Source organism: Sebastes umbrosus, chromosome 24, assembly GCF_015220745.1.
Source record: "Sebastes umbrosus isolate fSebUmb1 chromosome 24, fSebUmb1.pri, whole genome shotgun sequence".
Lineage (NCBI taxonomy): Eukaryota > Metazoa > Chordata > Actinopteri > Perciformes > Sebastidae > Sebastes > Sebastes umbrosus.
The window spans coordinates 13,807,410-13,829,180 of record NC_051292.1 but is presented as its reverse complement, the minus strand read 5'-3'; the positions used below and the strand labels follow the sequence as shown (position 1 = coordinate 13,829,180).

General features: G+C 38.7%; 3 protein-coding genes and 1 long non-coding RNA gene across 7 annotated transcripts; all 4 read left to right on the top strand.

The window, feature by feature from the left end:
* The first annotated feature begins 17 nt into the window (after window positions 1-17).
* Window positions 18-1,252, top strand: LOC119483847 (B- and T-lymphocyte attenuator-like). The gene is made up of 2 exons (XM_037762354.1): window positions 18-330; window positions 798-1,252. The coding sequence occupies exons 1-2, from the start codon at window positions 255-257 to the stop codon at window positions 1,166-1,168; spliced, it is 447 nt and encodes a 148-aa protein (XP_037618282.1). The 5' UTR covers window positions 18-254; the 3' UTR covers window positions 1,169-1,252.
* A 3,148-nt stretch (window positions 1,253-4,400) lies between these two features.
* On the top strand, window positions 4,401-13,104 carry LOC119483828 (B- and T-lymphocyte attenuator-like). 4 transcript variants are annotated; one of them, XM_037762333.1, is made up of 5 exons: window positions 4,401-4,538; window positions 11,747-12,070; window positions 12,192-12,239; window positions 12,346-12,447; window positions 12,557-13,104. In XM_037762333.1, the coding sequence occupies exons 1-5, from the start codon at window positions 4,463-4,465 to the stop codon at window positions 12,652-12,654; spliced, it is 648 nt and encodes a 215-aa protein (XP_037618261.1). In that variant the 5' UTR covers window positions 4,401-4,462; the 3' UTR covers window positions 12,655-13,104. The 4 variants fall into 4 exon arrangements, 3 of the variants coding, with proteins under 3 accessions (XP_037618261.1, XP_037618259.1, XP_037618260.1); XM_037762331.1 differs by lacking the exons at window positions 11,747-12,070; window positions 12,192-12,239 and adding exons at window positions 4,975-5,298; window positions 5,381-5,443; XM_037762332.1 differs by lacking the exon at window positions 4,401-4,538 and adding an exon at window positions 11,194-11,310.
* On the top strand, window positions 5,559-6,304 carry LOC119483869. Its single transcript, XR_005205828.1, has 2 exons — window positions 5,559-5,651; window positions 5,761-6,304. It is a non-coding gene; the product is annotated as an uncharacterized LOC119483869 (long non-coding RNA).
* Window positions 13,105-15,517: 2,413 nt separating the features above from the next.
* LOC119483831 lies at window positions 15,518-18,095 on the top strand. Its single transcript, XM_037762337.1, has 5 exons — window positions 15,518-16,025; window positions 16,463-16,786; window positions 16,869-16,931; window positions 17,038-17,139; window positions 17,554-18,095. Exons 1-5 carry the CDS (start codon window positions 15,950-15,952, stop codon window positions 17,601-17,603), a joined length of 615 nt encoding a protein of 204 aa, XP_037618265.1. The 5' UTR covers window positions 15,518-15,949; the 3' UTR covers window positions 17,604-18,095.
* The last annotated feature ends 3,676 nt before the right edge of the window (window positions 18,096-21,771 follow it).

Below are 21,771 nucleotides of genomic sequence, written 5' to 3'. Positions count from 1 at the left end.
GTATTAACCCATTTGTGCCCAAAGACTATTCTATATAAGGAAACATGTCACAACGTTTGTTCTGATTGGTCAAATGTCCCTTTCTGTGCTGTGATAGGTATGTTGAGTGTGATGGGGGTTTTGCATACGCCAAAGACCAAGGTAGTCAAAAGGAGGAAGTAAAGTAAACCACACATGTGCCATGTAGTGTGATCTCTAGAGCAGACATGCAGTGATAGTAGAAGTGGATAGCTGCTTTTTGAAGTGGTTCCACCATGAGACCCAACTACTGCCTGACCATCCTTCATGTGTCCATCTTCGCGGCGCTCCTCATCACTTTGGATGCTGATGGTAAATTTTTCTTTGTCTCAATCTGAGTAGGTCTTTGTTTCTGTCTTTTTTTTCCTCTGTCGCCGAGTAACGTATTTATGAATAGGAATCAGATAAATTATGTTTTGCATGTTAAAGGTTAAAAATTGAAACTGTTTCAAATATATTTATTATACCTCACGTATGAAATCCAGAGCAGGCGTACAGAAACAGCCCAAAGACTCAACAGCGCTGCATTAAAATGAAGAACGAAAACTAGACGTTTATGAGTGTGTAGATGTCTGATAAAATAAAAGTTGCAAAATAATAAGCCATACTTCTTATACAACAATTTCAGGCAGTAGAAATGACTTTAACCACCTCATTCCTACAGACTGATTTTTAAAATGTTAGACACTTTTTCCACTGCTTTCACATTGTGTCTGGTATCAGACTGTCCATCAGACGGGGATACATTGTCTGATCATTTTGTCATTTTCCTTTTGCAGGTGACGATTCAGATTGTGAAGTTGAAGTTAAAGTACACCGTAACACGATTTATGGAGTTGCCTTTGGAGGAGACCTTGAGATTCACTGCCCCATTGCTTTCTGCAACTATCCACCACCAACAGTCACCTGGTATAAACTTAATAAAACAGTTGTCCCTGTCAACGTCAGCAGCAGCAGTCACATTAAAACGGAGTTGGAACTTTTAAAATATTTAGAAGGGAGGTCGTTGTTGATCTTTCAAAAAATACTCAGAAGTGACTCAGGTGTGTATCAGTGTGGAGATGGAAGCAGTCTCAGTCATAACATTAACGTCACTGTCTATGGTGAGTATGATTTTCTACACAGAAAGACTAAACCTATACATGACTGAAGCTGTTATAATGAAGCCATTTCCCAAATAATCAGATTATGTTGTGGCAAATAAACAATCTGAATGTTTTTCAGATTATCGCATGCACACCACCGTTACACGGACGACTTCAAAACTGGCAAGTAAGAAAACTTAATTCACTCTGGTATTTTATTTTCATGAATTAACCTTTCATACATCCATGATACTTCTTTGATGCTTAATCAAATGTCCTCTTTTACCTTCCAGCAATTGAGAACACCTGGTGGTATGTGTACCATGTTGTCAGGATCACGCTGTTCGTCATCTTAGTGATAACTTTCTGTGTCGCATCAATGTGTGGGTGTAAAGGTGAGAATTTTAGGTCTCATCTGAAAAACAAAACAGTAAAAAAAAAAAAAAAAAAGATGACAAAACAATTAGAATAAATACGTAATACAGTATCTGATCTCTCCTGTGCAGGAAAATCCAGGGACACACCGAGCCGCCGCCAGCCCTCCCATGATGCCTTGCCTACCACCCATATCTATGATAACGTCCGTTTGTCTGCACTTTGAAATCAATCTGCTAAGTTCAAATGATTAATATCAAAACATTTCGCATTAATTTAAAGGTTTTGCAACCTGTAACGTGTATCTGATTTATTCATATATTTTTTTTTACCAATTTGTGTTTATCAATGTGTTTTGCATTGATTGAGTTTTAATGCCTTTAAAGTAATCATTGTTTTTACATTGACAATATATGATACATTTGTACATAATGATGTGTTTACTGAGGTGAATAACGTTGAATATTGCCGTTGACTCCCTTCTGTGTTTTTTGTATTCCTGTAAATGAAGCCGTAATAACACAGAAGTGAAATTTCTCACATGAGAAACCGCTGCTCGCAGTGTGGTCGTGTGCAGAGCGCAACACATAGTTTTGCTTCCTCCTCCTTGATACTAGTCTTTGTTAACACGTCTGGTGCAGATACCCCTTTATTAAATGTGATTGTCTCTTTATCTATATTGGCGTGTGTGTGTGTGTTCTCCAGTGTCTCCCAGGTTGCACTGCTCACTGAATCACCTTGCTGTCAGGAGGCAGTCAACACAACGATTTACTACTTTGAACCATGAAACCTCTTGATGGATCTCATAGAACAGTTTTATATTATCTGATATGAAGAATAACACTGAAACATTTCAGAGTTGTGATGAAAACTGCAGCCTCTAGGAACCAATGGGGGGGGGGGGGGGGGCTTGAGACCACACTGGCTGCTAGTTGATGACAGATTGAGTGAAAAGGCTTGGAATGAGTCAGCTGAAGGGCTGAATCCTGGAGGTTGATATCAGTAAACCAAACCGTGACATCACTGTTGTCATCAGTCCCCAGTGCTGCTGATGTGTTAACAAGCTGCTGACAGACAGCACTGATCTGACTCACCAATTATATTCATTACAGCCTCAGAGGAAGCGCTGCGTGCCTCCCCACAGGACCATAGTGTCATGGTGGCTCCTCCTCTACCTCAGACACCTGCAGGCCCCCGAGTCAGTTCAGTTCACTTCCATAAAAGAGGACAGTCTAGCCTCACGGAGACACAAACTAATAGTGCGTTTGGTTGCTCATCATCAGCTTGTAAATAATAAAAACAATCCAAGTGAACACCAGAGTGCACCAAATGCAGGGCCGGCTTAAGGCATAGGCCATATAGGCGGTCGCCTAGGGCGCCACCTCAAAGGGGGCGCTGGTCGCCCTCTAAAAAAATGCCATTAGGATCACAAGTACACATATTATCTGTCTCATGCACTAATGTCATGATATAGTGAAAATTTTACAAAAAATAACATTTTATTACATTTACTCAAAGTTACCAACTGCAGCTTTAATATGGCAAATCGGCTTGTCTGTCAGCAATGTAATATTGAAGGCTTTTCTTTAGACTAGGAGTACAATTGGATTTTCTCCTCTTGTTTGCAGTTGTCGTGGCCCTTGACTCCAAAGAGCATTACAGACTGCTGCAGGGGTGATGTATTTCTGTTGGCCAACCAGGAAGTTAGCATCGCCCTGATTCCCTCAACAAAAAGTCAATGGGATTGATCCATTGGGTTTTGGATTATTGCAGAGAATAAACTCTGTGGCAAACACACGTTTATGATACTTACGCGTTTTTACAACCATCTTTTCAATATCTTCCTTTTAAAGCTGAAGTAGGCGAGATTGGAGCAAAGATGATTAAAAACGGCATCTGCAAGATTTCACAGACCGGAGGAAAACAAGCAGTAAGAGCTGATCTGAGGTCTGCTGTCTATCTGCCGTCTATGAGAGCCGGCTGTCAATCACTCGCGAACTCCGACCAAAAGGTCAAACTAGGCAGCGCTGATCAAATATGAATCAATATTATGTTACGTTAATGCCTATTTCTCTCCTCAGATGTTTTCAGAATCATCTTGTAGTGCACGGTTTAGCTGTAAAATGAGAACGTTTGTGACGCCGCCTCCGCCATTGTGAAATCTGGTGAAGGAACGCCAAGTACCGGTCACATGACCGGAGCACAGCCAATAGGAACGCTCTCTCAATGAAATGACCTGTGATTGGTCAAAGTCTCCCGTCACAGGCTAGATTTTCTAAAGCCTGAAAACAGAGCCATGAGGAGGAGCAGAAGTCTAGTTATCTCTCAGAACACTTGAATTACAATATGCTGAAAGGTTATTATGGAATTTTTGCCCAATGATGCCAAAAATATACTGCCTACTGAAGCTTTAACAGACTATAGCGTTTCCTACCTGTCAGATTGATCCATTGATCCAGATGCTGTTCATCTCCTGATCTCCTAAAACACCAGAGGTTTTCTTCTTCTTCTTCTTTTTCTTCTTCTTCTATACAAGATGCTACACATCATTTTTGTTTTATGGTACTGCTTCTTTATTTAATTTAGTTTAGCGTTGTAAGCACCAGTTTTTACTGATGTGGTCATTTGATGTTTATAACACTTGTTTTTATGTCTTCAGTGAGGTCAAGTGATGTCCTGAGGTTATTCTTTGGTTTCATGTGAACTCACCAAAGCAAACTCCTTTTAACCTCATTAACCTATTTGTGCCCAAAGACTATTCTATATAAGGAAACATGTCACAACGTTTGTTCTGATTGGTCAAATGTCACTTTCTGTGCTGTGATAGGTATGTTGAGTGTGATGGGGGTTTTGCATACGCCAAAGACCAAGGTAGTCAAAAGGAGGAAGTAGAGTAAACCACAAATGTCCCATGTAGTGTGATCTCTAGAGCAGACATGCAGTGATAGTAGAAGTGGATAGCTGCTTTTTGAAGTGGTTCCACCATGAGACCCAACTACTGCCTGACCATCCTTCATGTGTCCATCTTCGCGGCGCTCCTCATCACTTTGGATGCTGATGGTAAATTTTTCTTTGTCTCAATCTGAGTAGGTCTTTGTTTCTGTCTTTTTTTCCCTCTGTCGCCGAGTAACGTATTTATGAATAGGAATCAGATAAATTAAGTTTTGCATGTTAAAGGTTAAAAATTGAAACTGTTTCAAATATACTTATTATATCTCACGTATAAAATCGAGAGCAGGCAACATTAAAATGAATAACATAAACTAGACGTTTATGACTGTGTAGATGTCTGATAAAATAAAAGATGCAAAATAATAAGCCATACTTCTTATACAACAATTTCAGTTAGTAGAAATGACTTTAACCACCTCATTCCTACAGACTGATTTTTAAAATGTTAGACACTTTTTCCACTGCTTTTACATCGTGTCTGGTATCAGACTGTCCATCAGACGGGGAAAAATTGTCTGATCATTTTGTCATTTTCCTTTTGCAGGTGAAGAATCAGATTGTGATGTTGAAATTAAAGTACACCGTAACACGATTTATGGAGCTGACCTTGGAGAAGACCTTAAGATTGACTGCACTGTTGCTTTCTGCAACGATCCACCACCAACAGTCTCCTGGTATAAACGTGAGAAAACATTTGTCCCTGTCAACGTCAGCAGCAGCAGTCACATTAAAATGGAGTGGAGACTTTCAGATCATTTAGAAGGGAAGTCGATTTTGATCTTTCAAAATATACTCAGAAGCGACTCAGGTTTGTATCAGTGTGGAAGTGGAAGCAGTCTCAGTCATAACATTAACGTCACTGTCTATGGTGAGTATGATTTTCTACACAGAAAGACTAAACCTATACATGACTGAAGCTGTTATAATGAAGCCATTTCCCAAATAATCAGATTATGTTGTGGCAAATGATGTCATGCACACCACCGTTACATGGACGACTTCAAAACCGGAAAGTAAGAAAACTTAATTCACTCTGGTATTTTATTTTCATGAATTAACCTTTCATACATCCATGATACTTCTTTGATGCTTAATCAAATGTCCTCTTTTACCTTCCAGCAATTGAGAACACCTGGTGGTATGTGTACCATGTTGTCAGGATCACGCTGTTCGTCATCTTAGTGATAACTTTCTGTGTCGCATCAATGTGTGGGTGTAAAGGTGAGAATTTTAGGTCTCATCTGAAAAACAAAACAGTAAAAAAAAAAAAAAGATGACACAAAACAATGACAATAAATACGTAATACAGTATCTGATCTCTCCTGTGCAGGAAAATCCAGGGACACACCGAGCCGCCGCCAGCCCTCCCATGATGCCTTGCCTACCACCCATATCTATGATAACGTCCATTTGTCTGCACTTTGAAATCAATCTGCTAAGTTCAAATGATTAATATCAAAACATTTCGCATTCATTTACAGGTTTTGCAACCTGTAACGTGTATCTGATTTATTCATATATTTTTTTTACCAATTTGTGTTTATCAATGTGTTTTGTATTGATTGAGTTTTAATGCCTTTAAAGTAATCGTTTTTTTACATTGACAATATAGGATAGATTTGTACATAATGATGTGTTTATTTAGGTGAATAACGTTGAATATTGCCGTTGACTCCCTTCTGTGTTTTTTGTATTCCTGTAAATGAAGCCGCAATAACACAGAAGTGAAATTTCTCACATGAGAAACCGCTGCTCGCAGTGTTGTCGTGTGCAGAGCGCAACACATAGTTTTGCTTCCTCCTCCTTGATACCAGTCTTTGTTAACACGTCTGGTGCAGATACCCCTTTATTAAATGTGATTGTCTCTTTATCTATATTGGCGTGTGTGTGTGTGTGTTTTCACCTCGGTTCTTTATGAACTTTTGATGTTGATCAAAGTAGCTTCTCTTCTTGGGTACACTGAGTATCTGTTGTGCATTTGGGAGCAGACAGACTGAACATCAACTACACCTTTAAGTTTACTTGTAGTATAGTTCATAGTATAGTTGCAGTACAAAATACAACTTGGATATAACTAGTTGTGTACTCAAAGTTTACTACTCTTACATGTAAAGTACACTTAAACGTATACTTTTATTAACTAAACAGTGGGCCAATTTAGTCCCAAGAAGTACTGAAGTAGTACACTTACAAGTATACTACGGGTACATTGATATTAGTATACTTATTACATAAACTATACTTGGGAATATACTTAAAGTATACTTAAGTTTACTTCATAAAATAAACTTGAGGTATATTTCTTTTTTTGTAAGGGACAATAATGACTGAGTTTTTTTTGTTTTGGGGTTTGAAAATCCTTCCAGATGGAGAGATAGATGCTTTCTACACTCAGCTAAAGAACTCTTGACCAGGTTCCTGCCATTTCATATAGCTGATATCATATATAGCTGATGCAGCACTGCTGCCCTCTTGTGTTCAGGTATGTAGCATGTCTCAGGGTAGAGCTGGACTGGAAAGGGAGGACAAAACGGTATATAAATTGTGTATTAATTAGGGCTGTCAATTGATTAAAGGGAGATTTGTCAAGTATTTAATACTCTTATTAACATGGGAGTGAACAAAAATGTTGCTTTATGCAAATATATGTATATATTTATTATTGTAAATCAATTAACAACACAAAACAATGACAGATATTGTCCAGAAACCCTCACAGGTACTGCATTGAGCATAAAACAATATGCTCATATAACATGGAAAACTGCAGCCCAACAGGCAACAACAGCTGTCAGTGTGTCAGTGTGCTGACTTGACTATGACTTGCCCCCCAAACTGTATGTGGTTATCATAAAGTGGGCAAGTCTGGAGGTCAGAGGTCAAGGGACCCCTTTGAAAATGGCCATACAGGTTTTTCCTCGCCAAAATGTTGCTTAACTTCGGAGCGTTATTTAACCTTCACGACAAGCTAGTGTGACGTAAAAGACAGAAAACATTTTTTATTTTTTTTTAATCTCATCTCATTTGGGTCCGATACCTTCTTTGTTGGTCTGTCATTTCTGGTAGATTTAGTGGGGAGTTATATTCACTCAGTCTCCTTTTAGAACCCAAGGGACTAAGAGTCCTATGGGGACTAACATCATCACACATGAATACATATATTGTTGGGCTCATTGGATCCACAAGAGTCTCAGCTTTACAGTCATACCCACTTTATGTAATTCTAAGACTGTTTAGGGACCCCAGTATGCAGAAATATTCAAATAAACCATTTTAGAATATTTATACTGCATTCAAAAACGACGTGGTAAAGTGGGCATGTCTGTAAAGGGGAGACTTGTGGGTAACCATAGAACCCATTTTCATTCACATATCTGGAGGTCAGAGGTCAAGGGACCCCTTTGAAAATGGCAATGCCAGTTTTTTCCCGCCAAAATTTGGCATAACTTCGTAGCGTTATCTGGCTTGAAAAGTCGGCCCACAACAACCTCTGAGAGACAGAATAGACAATGACACGTGCGTCACGTGTTGCTGGATATTGGTAGGAAAACAAACAAAAAGGATCAATAGTCTCATAAAGTGATTGTACGTAAATAAAAACTAAATAAAAATGGATTCCGTGCTAAGTTAGTGAATGAAAAGCACCGATCATCTCAGACACGTCGGTGTTCTGCTCTGTCTGCAGCCTCAGCAAGTCTCTCCTGTAGGGATCAGATCTGTTGAAGCTGGTCTCCAGGCTGCAGCGCTCATTTCATGATACTGGAGATCACCCGTAGATAATCACTGGCCCCGTGTGCATTTGTGGCAGCTGCCAATTCTCTGGTGCTTGCTGTTGTTTCCCTTTTCCCTGGTGTTTTTTTGGTTGAGTTGCTGAGTGATTAGAGGGTTATTCAGTTCACCTGTTGCGCAGGGTGTGGGGACTGGCTCTTAAATGATAGTTGAGAGCAGCTTGGTGCATTCCCCTCTTGGCCAATCAGGGTGTAACAACGCCCTTTCTGTAGGGCTTAAAAGAGGAGGGAAACTGCACACCCAGTGTCATTCTGATCTCTCCTTCACTCAATGCAACATGTGTTATCAGCTTTATCAGAAACTCTGGTCTGTTTTGGGCCCTTTTGGGATTCTGTGATCTTTGTGTTTTGTTTGTTGAGAGTGTTGACTCTCCTAGTTGGGGAAACAAGTTAAGTGCCAACCAATTGGGTTACCTGCACTGGGACGTTTAGGTACTATTTGTGCAACGATCTGGCTTGCCTTACAATAGCCTAACGCCTGCAGGCTGTATTTTTGTATTCTATTCATTTGTTGATTTTCAATGAAACCCTTTATACCCATTTCTTTTAGTGTATTTTATTTGGGAAAACTTTAAAGGAGGGTAAAAGGAAAAACACAAACCAATATTTCAGTTTCCTTAATTGTTTGTTATTATAGAGGCATTTGTTCATTATTGAAGAGGCATTTGTTCATTATTATTATTGAGAAGGCATTTTATTTTATATTATTATGTGGATGGGAACTGTTTTTCAGTCTTCTGACTGAACAACTAAAGTCTGGGGAACTCAGTACCGCCACACATTTATAATTGCTAAGCTGCTCCGGATTCATCTTGTTGTCTCCAGTGTCTCCCAGGTTGCACTGCTCACTGAATCACCTCGCTGTCAGGAGACAGTCAACACAACGATTTACTACTTTGAACCATGAAACCTCTTGATGGATCTCATAGAACAGTTGTATATTCTCTGATATGAAGAATAACACTGAAACACTTCAGAGTTGTGATGAAAACTGCAGCCTCTAGGAACCAATGGGGGGGCTTGAGACCACACTGGCTGCTAGTTGATGACAGATTGAGTGAAAAGGCTGGGAATGAGTCAGCTGAAGGGCTGAATCCTGGAGGTTGATACCAGTAAAACCAAACTGTGACATCACTGTTGTCATCAGTTCCCAGTGCTGCTGATGTGTTAACAAGCTGCTGACAGACAGCACTGATCTGACTCACCAATTATATTCATTACAGCCTCAGAGGAAGCGCTTTCTGCCTCCCCACAGGACCATAGTGTCATGGTGGCTCCTCCTCTATCTCAGACACCTGCAGGGCCCCGAGTCAGTTCGGTTCATTTCCATAAAAGAGAGGACAGTCTAGCCTCACGGAGACACAAACTAATAGTGCATTTGGTTGCTCATCATCAGCTTGTAAATAAAAAAAACAATCCGAGTGAACACCAGAGTACACCAAATGCAGCACCGGCTTAAGGCATAGGCCATATAGGTGGTCGCCTAGGGCGCCACCTCAAGGGGGGTGCTGGTCGCCCTCTAAAAATGCCATTAGGATCACAAGTACACAGATTATCTGTCTCATGCACCAATGTCAGGATATAGTGAAAATTTTATAAAAAATAACATTTTATTACATTTACTCAAAGTTACCAACTGCAGCTTTAATATGGCAAATCTGCTTGTCTGTCAGCCATGTAATATTGAAGGCTTTTCTTTAGACTAGGAGTACAATTGGATTTTCTCCTCTTGTTTGCGGTTGTCATGGCCCTTGACTCCAAAGAGCATTACAGAGTGCTGCAGGGATGACCTATTTCTGTTGGCCAACCAGGAAGTTAGCATCGCCCTGGGTTCCCTCCACAAAAAGCCAACGGGATTGTTCCATTGGGTTTTGGATTATTGCAGAGAATAAACTCTGTTTTCAATATCTTCCTTTTAAAGCTGAAGTAGGCGAGATTGGAGCAAATATGATTTAAAAACGCCATCTGCAAGATTTCACAGACCGGAGGAAAACAAGCAGTAAGAGCTGATCTGAGGTCTGCTGTCCATCTGCCGTCTATGAGAGCCGGCTGTCAATCACTCGCCAACTCCGACCAAAAGGTCAAACTAGGCAGCGTTGATCAAATATGAATCAATATTCTGTTACGTTAATGCCTATTTCTCTCCTCAGATGTTTTCAGAATCATCTTGTAGTGCACGGTTTAGCTGTAAAATGAGAACGTTTGTGACGCCGCTGCCATTGTGAAATCTGGTGAAGGAACGCCAAGTACCGGTCACATGACCGGAGCACAGCCAATAGGAACGCTCTCTCTCAATGAAATGACCTGTGATGGCCAAAGTCTCCCGTCACGGGCTAGATTTTCTAAAGCCTGAAAACAGCCATGAGGAGGAGCAGAATTACACTTGAATTACAATATGCTGAAAGGTTATTAATGTTTTTCTTGCCCAATGATGCCAAAAATATACTGCCTACTGCAGCTTTAACAGTCTCCTAACTGTCAGATTGATCCATTGATCCAGATGCTGTTCATCTCCTGATCTCCTAAAACACCAGAGGATTTCTTCTTCTTCTTCTTCTTCTATACAAAATGCTACACATCATTTTTGTTTTATGGTACTGCTTCTTTATTTAATTTAGTTTAGCATTGTGAGCACCAGTTTTTACTGATGTGGTCATTTGATGTTTATAACACTTGTTTTTATGTCTTCAGTGAGGTCAACTGATGTCCTGAGGTTATTCTTTGGTTTCATGTGAACTCACCAAAGCAAACTCCTTTTAACCGTATTAACCCATTTGTGCCCAAAGACTATTCTATATAAGGAAACATGTCACAACGTTTGTTCTGATTGGTCAAATGTCACTTTCTGTGCTGTGATAGGTATGTTGAGTGTGATGGGGGTTTTGCATACGCCAAAGACCAAGGTAGTCAAAAGGAGGAAGTAGAGTAAACCACACATGTCCCATGTAGTGTGATCTCTAGAGCAGACATGCAGTGATAGTGGAAGTGGATAGCTGCTTTTTGAAGTGGTTCCAACATGAGACCCAACTACTGCCTGACCATCCTTCATGTGTCCATCTTCGCGGCGCTCCTCATCACTTTGGATGCTGATGGTAAATTTTTGTTTGTCTCAATCTGAGTAGGTCTTTGTTTCTGTCTTTTTTTTCCTCTGTCGCCGAGTAACGTATTTAGGAATAGGAATCAGATAAATTAAGTTTTGCATGTTAAAGGTTAAAAATTGAAACTGTTTCAAATATACTTATCATATCTCACGTATAAAATCGAGAGCAGGCAGCATTAAAATGAATAACATAAACTAGACGTTTATGAGTGTGTAGATGTCTGATAAAATAAAAGGTGCAAAATAATAAGCCATACTTCTTATACAACAATTTCAGGCAGTAGAAATGACTTTAACCACCTCATTCCTACAGACTGATTTTTAAAATGTTAGACACTTTTTCCACTGCTTTCACATCGTGTCTGGTATCAGACTGTCCATCAGACGGGGATACATTGTCTGATCATTTTGTCATTTTCCTTTTGCAGGTGACGAATACGATTGTGAAGTTGAACTTAAAGTACACCGTAACACGATTTATGGAGCTATCCTTGGAGAAGACCTTGAGATTGACTGCACTGTTGCTTTCTGCAACTATCCACCACCAACAGTCTCCTGGGATAAACTTGATAAAACATTTGTCCCTGTCAACGTCAGCAGCAGCAGTCACATTAAAACGGAGTGGAAACTTTCAGATGATTTAGAAGGGAAGTCGATTTTGATCTTTCAAAAAATACTCAGAAGCGACTCAGGTGTGTATCAGTGTGGAGATGGAAGCAGTGTCAGTCATAACATTAACGTCACTGTCCATGGTGAGTATGATTTTCTACACAGAAAGACTAAACCTATACATGACTGAAGCTGTTATAATGAAGCCATTTCCCAAATAATCAGATTATGTTGTGGCAAATAAACAATCTGAATGTTTTTCAGATGATGGCATGCGCACCAACGTTACACAGACGACTTCAAAACCGGAAAGTAAGAAAACTTAATTCACTCTGGTATTTTCTTTTCATGATCTAACCTTTCATACATACATGATACTTCTTTGATGCTTAATCAAACGTCCTCTTTTACCTTCCAGCAATTGAGTACTCCTGGCGGTTTGTGTACCATGTTGTCAGGATCACGCTGTTCGTCATCTTAGTGATAACTTTCTGTGTCGCATCAATGTGTGGGTGTAAAGGTGAGAATTTAAGGTCTCATCTGAAAAACAAAACAGTAAAAAAAAAAATAAGATGACACAAAACAATGAGAATAAATACGTAATACAGTATCTGATCTCTCCTGTGCAGGAAAATCCAGGGACACACCGAGCCGTCGCCGCCAGCCCTCCCATGATGCCTTGCCTACCACCCATATCTATGATAACGTCCGTTTGTCTGCACTTTGAAATCAATCTGCTAAATTAAAATGATTAATATCAAAACATTTTGCATTCATTTACAGGTTTTGCAACCTGTAACGTGTATCGGATTTATTCATATATTTTTTTTACTAATTTGTGTTTATCAATGTGTTTTGTATTGATTAAGTTTTAATGCCCTTAAAGTAATCATTGTTTTTACATTGACAATATATGATACATTTGTACATAATGATGTGTTTACTGAGGTGAATAACGTTGAATATTGCCGTTGACTCCCTTCTGTGTTTTTTGTATTCCTGTAAATGAAGCCGTAATAACACAGAAGTGAAATTTCTCACATGAGAAACCGCTGCTCGCAGTGTGGTCGTGTGCAGAGCGCAACACATAGTTTTGCTTCCTCCTCCTTGATACCAGTCTTTGTTAACACGTCTGGTGCAGATACCCCTTTATTAAATGTGATTGTCTCTTTATCTATATTGGCGTGTGTGTGTGTGTTTTCACCTCGGTTCTTTATGAACTTTTGATGTTGATCAAAGTAGCTTCTCTTCTTGGGTACACTGAGTATCTGTTGTGCATTTGGGAGCAGACAGACTGAACATCAACTACACCTTTAAGTTCACTTGTAGTATAGTTCATAGTATAGTTGCAGTACAAAATACAACTTGGATATAACTAGTTGTGTACTCAAAGTTTACTACTCTTACATGTAAAGTACACTTAAACGTATACTTTTATTAACTAAACAGTGGGCCAATTTAGTCCCAAGAAGTACTGAAGTAGTACACTTACAAGTATACTACGGGTACATTGATATTAGTATACTTATTACATAAACTATACTTGGGAATATACTTAAAGTATACTTAAGTTTACTTCATAAAATAAACTTGAGGTATATTTCTTTTTTTGTAAGGGACAATAATGACTGAGTTTTTTTTGTTTTGGGGTTTGAAAATCCTTCCAGCTGGAGAGATAGATGCTTTCTACACTCAGCTAAAGAACTCTTGACCAGGTTCCTGCCATTTCATATAGCTGATGCAGCACTGCTGCCCTCTTGTGTTCAGGTATGTAGCATGTCTCAGGGTAGAGCTGTACTGGACAGGGAGGACAAAAGGGTATATAAATTGTGTATTAATTAAGGCTGTCAATCGATTAAAGGGAGATTTGTTAAGTATTTAATACTCTTATTAACATGGGAGTGAACAAATATGCTGCTTTATGCAAATATATGTATATATTTATTATTGTAAATCAATTAACAACACAAAACAATGACAGATATTGTCCAGAAACCCTCACAGGTACTGCATTTAGCATAAAACAATATACTCATATAACATGGAAAACTGCAGCCCAACAGGCAACAACAGCTGTCAGTGTGTCAGTGTGCTGACTTGACTATGACTTGCCCCCAAACTGTATGTGGTTATCATAAAGTGGGCATGCCTGGAGGTCAGAGGTCAAGGGACCCCTTTGAAAATGGCCATACAAGTTTTTCCTCGCCAAAATGTTGCTTAACTTCGGAGCGTTATTTAACCTTCACGACAAGCTAGTGTGACGTAAAAGACAGAAAAACATTTTTAATTTTTTTTTAATCTCATCTCATTTGGGTCCGATACCTTCTTTGTTGGTCTGTCATTTCTGGTAGATTTAGTGGGGAGTTATATTCACTCAGTCTCCTTTTAGAACCCAAGGGACTAAGAGTCCTATAGGGACTAACATCATCACACATGAATACATATGTTGTTGGGTTCATTGGATCCACAAGAGTCTCAGCTTTACAGTCATACCCACTTTATGTAATTCTAAGACTGTTTAGGGACCCCAGTATGCAGAAATATTCAAATAAACCATTTTAGAATATTTATACTGCATTCAAAAACGACATGTGGTAAAGTGGGCATGTCTGTAAAGGGGAGACTTGTGGGTAACCATAGAACCCATTTTCATTCACATATCTGGAGGTCAGAGGTCAAGGGACCCCTTTGAAAATGGCAATGCCAGTTTTTTCCCGCCAAAATTTGGCATAACTTCGTAGCGTTATCTGGCTTGAAAAGTCGGCCCACAACAACCTCTGAGAGACAGAACAAACATTGACACGTGCGTCACGTGTTGCTGGATATTGGTAGGAAAACAAACAAAAAGGATCAATAGTCTCATAAAGTGATTGTACGTAAATAAAAACTAAATAAAAATGGATTCCGTGCTAAGTTAGTGAATGAAAAGCACCGATCGTCTCAGACATGTTGGTGTTCTGCTCTGTCTGCAGCCTCAGCGAGTCTCTCCTGCAGGGATCAGATCTGTTGAAGCTGGTCTCCAGGCTGCAGCGCTCATTTCATGATACTGGAGATCACCCGTAGATAATCACTGGCCCCGTGTGCATTTATAATTGCTAAGCTGCTCCGGATTCATCTTGTTGTCTCCAGTGTCTCCCAGGTTGCACTGCTCACTGAATCACCTCGCTGTCAGGAGACAGGAGTAAAATGGGAACGTTTGTGACGCTGCCGCCATTGTGAAATCTGGTGAAGGAACGCCAAGTACCGGTCACATGACCGGAGCACAGCCAATAGGAACGCTCTCTCTCAATGAAATGACCTGTGATTGGTCAAAGTCTCCCGTCACGGGCTAGATTTTCTAAAGCCTGAAAACAGAGCCATGAGGAGGAGCAGAATTACACTTGAATTACAATATGTTGAAAGGTTATTAATGTTTTTCTTGCCCAATGATGCCAAAAATATACTTCCTACTGCAGCTTTAACAGACTATAGCGTTTCCTAACTGTCAGATTGATCCATTGATCCAGATGCTGTTCATCTCCTGATCTCCTAAAACACCAGAGGATTTCTTCTTCTTCTCCTTCTTCTATACAAGATGCTACACATCATTTTTGTTTTATGGTACTGCTTCTTTATTTAATTTAGTTTAGCATTGTGAGCACCAGTTTTTACTGATGTGGTCATTTGATGTTTATAACACTTGTTTTTATGTCTTCAGTGAGGTCAAGTGATGTCCTGAGGTTATTCTTTGGTTTCATGTGAACTCACCAAAGCAAACTCCTTTTAACCTCATTAACCCATTTGTGCCCAAAGACTATTCTATATAAGGAAACATGTCACAACGTTTGTTTTGATTGGTCAAATGTCCCTTTCTGTGATGTGATAGGTATGTTGAGTGTGATGGGGGTTTTGCATACGCCAAAGACCAAGATAGTCAAAAGCAGGAAGTAAAGTAAACCACACATGTGCCATGTAGTGTGATATCTAGAGCAGACCTGCGGTGATAGTAGAAGTGGATAGCTGCTTTTTGAAGTGGTTCCACCATGAGACCCAACTACTGCCTGACCATCCTTCTTGTGTCCATCTTAGCGGTGCTCCTCATCACTTTGGATGCTGATGGTAAATTTTTCTTTGTCTCAATCTGAGTAAGTCTTTGTTTCTGTCTTTTTTTCCCTCTGTCGCCGAGTAACGTATTTATGAATAGGAATCAGATAAATTAAGTTTTGCATGTTAAAGGTTAAAAATTGAAACTGTTTCAAATATACTTATCATATCTCACGTATAAAATCGAGAGCAGGCAGCATTAAAATGAATAACATAAACTAGAGGTTTATGAGTGTGTAGATGTCTGATAAAATAAAAGGCGCAAAATAATAAGCCATACTTCTTATACAACAATTTCAGGCAGTAGAAATGACTTTAACCACCTCATTCCTACAGACTGATTTTTAAAAATGTTAGACACTTTTTCCACTGCTTTCACATTGTGTCTGGTATCAGACTGTCCATCAGACGGGGATACATTGTCTGATCATTTTGTCATTTTCCTTTTGCAGGTGAAGATTTAAATTGTGATGTTGAACTTAAAGTACGCCGTAACACGGTTTATGGAGTTGCCCTTAGAGGAGACCTTGAGATTCACTGCCCCATTGCTTTCTGCAACTATCCACCACCAACAGTCTCCTGGTATAAACGTGAGAAAACAGATGTCCCTGTCAACGTCAGCAGCAGCAGTCACATTAAAACTAAGTGGAGACTTTCAGATCATTTAGAAGGGAAGTCGATTTTGATCTTTCAAAAAATACTCAGAAGCGACTCAGGTGTGTACATATGTGGAGGTGGAAGCAGTATCAGTCATAACATTAACGTCACTGTCCATGGTGAGTATGATTTTCTACACAGAAAGACTAAACCTATACATGACTGAAACTGTTATAATGAAGCCATTTCCCAAATAATCAGATTATGTTGTGGCAAATGATGTCATGCACACCACTGTTACATGGACGACTTCAAAACCGGAAAGTAAGAAAACTTAATTCACTCTTGTATTTTCTTTTCATGATCTAACCTTTCATACATCCATGATACTTCTTTGATGCTTAATCAAATGTCCTCTTTTACCTTCCAGCACTTGAGTACTCCTGGCGGTATGTGTACCATGTTGTCAGGATCACGCTGTTCGTCATCTTAGTGATAACTTTCTGTGTCGCATCAATGTGTGGGTGTAAAGGTGAGAATTTAAGGTCTCATCTGAAAAACAAAACAGTAAAAAAAAAAAAAAAGATGACACAAAACATTAATATATAATATTTATATTTATATATAATAATAATATAATATAATATATATATAAATATAATATAATATAAATATAATACATATATATATAATATAATATATATCTATATATGTGTCATCTATCTTTGTACAGTGAATATCTATATATATATATATATATAAATATAATATATATATTTATAAATATAATATAATATATATACTGTATATATAAATATAATATAATATATATACTGTATATATAAATATAATATAATATATTTATATAAATATAATATAATATATATATATATATATAATATATAAGAATAAATGCGTAATACAGTATCTGATCTCTCCTGTGCAGGAAAATCCAGGGACACACCGAGCCGCCGCCAGCCCTCCCATGATGCCTAGCCTGCCAACCATATCCATGATAACATCCCTTTGTCTGCACCTTGAAATCAATCTGCTAAGTTCAAATGGTTAATATCAAAACATTTCGCATTCATTTCAAGGTTTTGCAACCTGTAACGTGTATCTGATTTATTCACATATTTTTTTTTACCAATTTGTGTTTATCAATGTGTTTTGTATTGATTGAGTTTTAATGCCCTTGAAGTAATCATTGTTTTTACATTGACAATATATGATACATTTGTACATAATGATGTGTTTACTGAGGTGAATAACATTGAATATTGCTGTTGACTCCATTCTGTGGTTTTGTATTCCTGTAATCAAGCCGTAATAACACAGAAGTGAAATTTCTCACATGAGAAACTGCTGCTCGCAGTGTGGTCGTGGGCAGAGCGCAACACATAGTTTTGCTTCCTGTACGGACACACGTCTTTGTTCACACGTTTGGTGCAGATCCCCCTTTATTAAATGCGATTGTCTCTTTATCTATATCGTGTGTGTGTGTGTGTGTTTGCACCTCTGTTCTTTATGAACCTTTGATGTTGATCATGAAAACAGGAAGCAGAATTAAACCACATGTCACACACTAATCTCATGGTTAGAAAACAAATTAACAACAAGACTAAGAGTGAAGCCTAAGTACTGCTTTCAGCTAAATGTTAACACATCTTAGTTTAGCGTGTTAGTCCCACTGCGGTACTAATAAAGGAATATCTTATCTTATCTTAGCATGCGAACATTTGCAAATTAGAACTGAACATCAACTACACCTTTAAGTTTACTTGTAGTATAGTTCATAGTATACTTGCAGCACAAAATACAACTTGGATGTAACTAGTTGTGTCCTCAAAGTTTACTACTCTTACATGTAAAGTACACTTAAACGTATACTTTTATTAACTAAACAGTGAGCCAATTTAGTCCCAAGAAGTATTGAAGTAGTACACTTACAAGTATACTACTGGCACATTGATATTAGTATACTTATTACATACACTATACTTGGGAATATACTTAAAGTATACTTAAGTTTACTTCATAAAATAAACTTGAGGTATATTTCTTTGACTGAGTTTGTTTTGCTTTTTGGGTTTGAAAATCCTTCCAGCTGGAGAGATAGATGCTTTCTACACTCAGCTAAAGAAGTCTTGACCAGGTTCCTGTCATTTCATATAGCTGATGCAGCACTGCTGCCCTCTAGTGTTCAGGTATGTAGCATGTCTCAGGGTAGAGCTGGACAGGGAAGACAAAACGGTATATAAGTTGTGTATTAATTAGGGCTGTCAATCGATTAAAGGGAGATTTGTCAAGTATTTAATACTCTTATTAACATGGGAGTGAACAAATATGCTGCTTTATGCAAATATATGTATATATTTATTATTGTAAATCAATTAACAACACAAAACAATGACAGATATTGTCCAGAAACCCTCACAGGTACTGCATTTAGCATAAAACAATATACTCATATAACATGGAAAGCTGCAGCCCAACAGGCAACAACAGCTGTCAGTGTGTCAGTGTGCTGACTTGACTATGACTTGCCCCAAACTGCATGTGGTTATCATAAAGTGGGCAAGTCTGGAGGTCAGAGGTCAAGGGACCCCTTTGAAAATGGCCGTACCAGTTTTTCCTCGCCAAAATGTTGCTTAACTTCGGAGCGTTATTTAACCTTCACGACAAGCCAATGTGACGTAAAAGACAGAAAAACAAATTGTATTTATTTTTTTAATCTCATCACAAAACATCAAGTCAAACAGCAAAAGTCTCTTTATGTAATGCATAAATCATTGGCTAAGTACTATAAGTTAAAGAAAACTTACAAGTACACTTACAGTAAAAACTATTAAACTAGTAGTTTACTGAGAGTATTCTTTAAAGTGTACTTTCATAAACTGTAAAGCGGGCTACACGGATATAACTAGTAAACTAACAGTATACCCATGTAGTTCACTTCATGGTATAGTTGTAGTACAAAATACAACTTAGATGTAAACTAGTTGTATTCTCAAAGTTTACTATTCTTACACTCAAAGTACACTTAAAAGTATACTTTTCTATACTAAAAAGCGGGCCAATTGAGTCCTAAGATGTATTGAAGTAGTACACTTACATGTATGTTACTAGTATACTTACTACATAAAGTATACTTGAATGTTACTTAAGTTTACAAAGAGAAATACCCATGTAGGTCAAATGAGAAAAGAGAACACTCTGTTCTAAGGGTGGCATTACCAAAAGAGGAAACACCGCTTGGTGTTTTAATTTGAAAGAAATGTTAAATAGGAAGAAAAAGAAGACTTGTCAGTGAGTCCGTCTGTAACTAAACAATGTGTGATAGTGATTTATCAGCAGCTAATCATGTACGTGATATCAGAGTATGACAGGAACAAAGCTATCAGAGGGACATCCCCGCTCTGTCCTGCCAGCCAACCACGCAGCGTCTGTGTGTCACGTGATAGAGGGTAATCAGTAACGATAACCTTGTGATGGTCGACAGTGCGTGAACGAGATAGGGGTCAGACTACTCCCTTCCTCCGTCTCCTCACATTATGGAGGGTGACCCTGCTGACATTATACACAAGATGGGCTGACTCTCGCTCGGTGTAGTCCGGTTACACTTGTGGTGGGCCTGCCTTGTTGCTATGGAGCTTGTTTGTTGGTGTTTGCTAACCAGGTGTGAGATGAGGTGTACTGGTGAGCATCCAGAGGGTCCTCGCATATATATAGAGAGAGAGAAAATGAAGATTATTTAGGAAAATCCATGTTATTAACCAGTGTGACCTACACCCAGGGGCCCAGTGTGTCACATTAGTTTACCTTTACAGTTTACCTTTCATGTACTTACCAGAGGTATACTTAACTTAAGCATACTTGGCTTATACTGACAAGCATACTAAACTTCTATCACTATCACTATCTATCGATAAAGCACTATCTAAACTTACAAGTAGAGTTGCAGTAAAAAACAATTCAACTAGTAGTTTACTGAGAGTATACTTTAAAGTGTACTTTCATAATCTAAAAAGTGGGCTACAAGTATGTATCTATAGTAAACTAACAGTATACCTATAAGTTCATTTCTTAGTACAGTTGCAGTACAAAATACAAATTAGATGCAGTTGTGTCCTCAAAGATTACTATTCTTACACTTAAAGTACACTTAAAAGTATAATTTTATAAACTAAAAAATGGGCCAATTTAGTCCCAAGAAGTATTGAAGTAGTACGCTTATAAGTATATTACTAGTACATTGATATTAGTGTACTTACTACATAAAGTATGCTTGGGAAATATACTTGAACTTAAGTTTACTTCATAAAATAAAGTTAAAGTATACTACTTTTCCCCCCTCTTTGTTTACCTTTTTTGGTTTTAACGCCTCCGGGCTTTCCCGGAGTGTTTTAACATCACAAAGCTATGAATTGTGGGTAATTCCCTCAGGGCAAAAGTCTGCAGAAATGGGGGTGTGCATAAAGGGCTCAAATGTCTGCGAGAGAGCCCTCGAGCTTGACAACACTTGACGATGTGACGGTGGGACGGCCCTTAACCCGAAATGGACTTTGCGAGAACGCACCTCAAAGTCAGCGACCCTGTTCAGACCTGGCGTTAACATGCGTCCCACCACAAGTGGACAGCTCTAAGTACGTCTGTTCACACTTGGCATTAGAATGGGTCGTCTTAAGTGGCCACTTGTGACCAGATCTCTATATGCAAATGAACACTTAGACTTGTGAGTCCATGTGGACATTTGGATTGGACCCTAGTGGTCTCTTTGTGTCTCTTTGTACTGTAGTTGGACTCTCTTTGTCTCTTTTTGTGATATTTTAGGCCTGTGGCTGGTGGACCCGTTCAGTAATCCATCCATGGCTACACAGTGTCTATCTGCTCTACAATCTGGGTGGATATTATTGGATATAGAAGTATAAAGTAGCAGAAGTTGGAAATACAAGAACAAGTAGCTCAAAAGTGTACTTACCTACAGTACTTGAGTAGTTACTTTCTACTACTACTGACATGAATACAGCATTACTGCAGGAACTGTGGCCATCGTAAACTTTATCTCATGATAGGAGACACACATTCATGTCCCCGCCCTGTGGACAATCAACTGGAGAAGAATATAATAATGTGTGAAACCATGTTTTTCACACATATGTTG

What these genes read in the sequence shown, in the direction of transcription:
- LOC119483847 (XM_037762354.1), top strand. Translation starts at nt 255, where the DNA reads ATGAGACCCAACTACTGCCTGACCATCCTTCATGTGTCCATCTTCGCG. An exon ending in CATCACTTTGGATGCTGATG is followed by an intron (nt 331 to 797) that starts GTAAATTTTTCT and finishes TTCCTTTTGCAG; the next exon opens with GTGACGATTCAGATTGTGAA.
- LOC119483828 (XM_037762331.1), top strand. Translation starts at nt 4,463, where the DNA reads ATGAGACCCAACTACTGCCTGACCATCCTTCATGTGTCCATCTTCGCG. An exon ending in CATCACTTTGGATGCTGATG is followed by an intron (nt 4,539 to 4,974) that starts GTAAATTTTTCT and finishes TTCCTTTTGCAG; the next exon opens with GTGAAGAATCAGATTGTGAT. An exon ending in CATTAACGTCACTGTCTATG is followed by an intron (nt 5,299 to 5,380) that starts GTGAGTATGATT and finishes CCAAATAATCAG; the next exon opens with ATTATGTTGTGGCAAATGAT.
- LOC119483831 (XM_037762337.1), top strand. Translation starts at nt 15,950, where the DNA reads ATGAGACCCAACTACTGCCTGACCATCCTTCTTGTGTCCATCTTAGCG. An exon ending in CATTAACGTCACTGTCCATG is followed by an intron (nt 16,787 to 16,868) that starts GTGAGTATGATT and finishes CCAAATAATCAG; the next exon opens with ATTATGTTGTGGCAAATGAT. An exon ending in ATCAATGTGTGGGTGTAAAG is followed by an intron (nt 17,140 to 17,553) that starts GTGAGAATTTAA and finishes TCTCCTGTGCAG; the next exon opens with GAAAATCCAGGGACACACCG.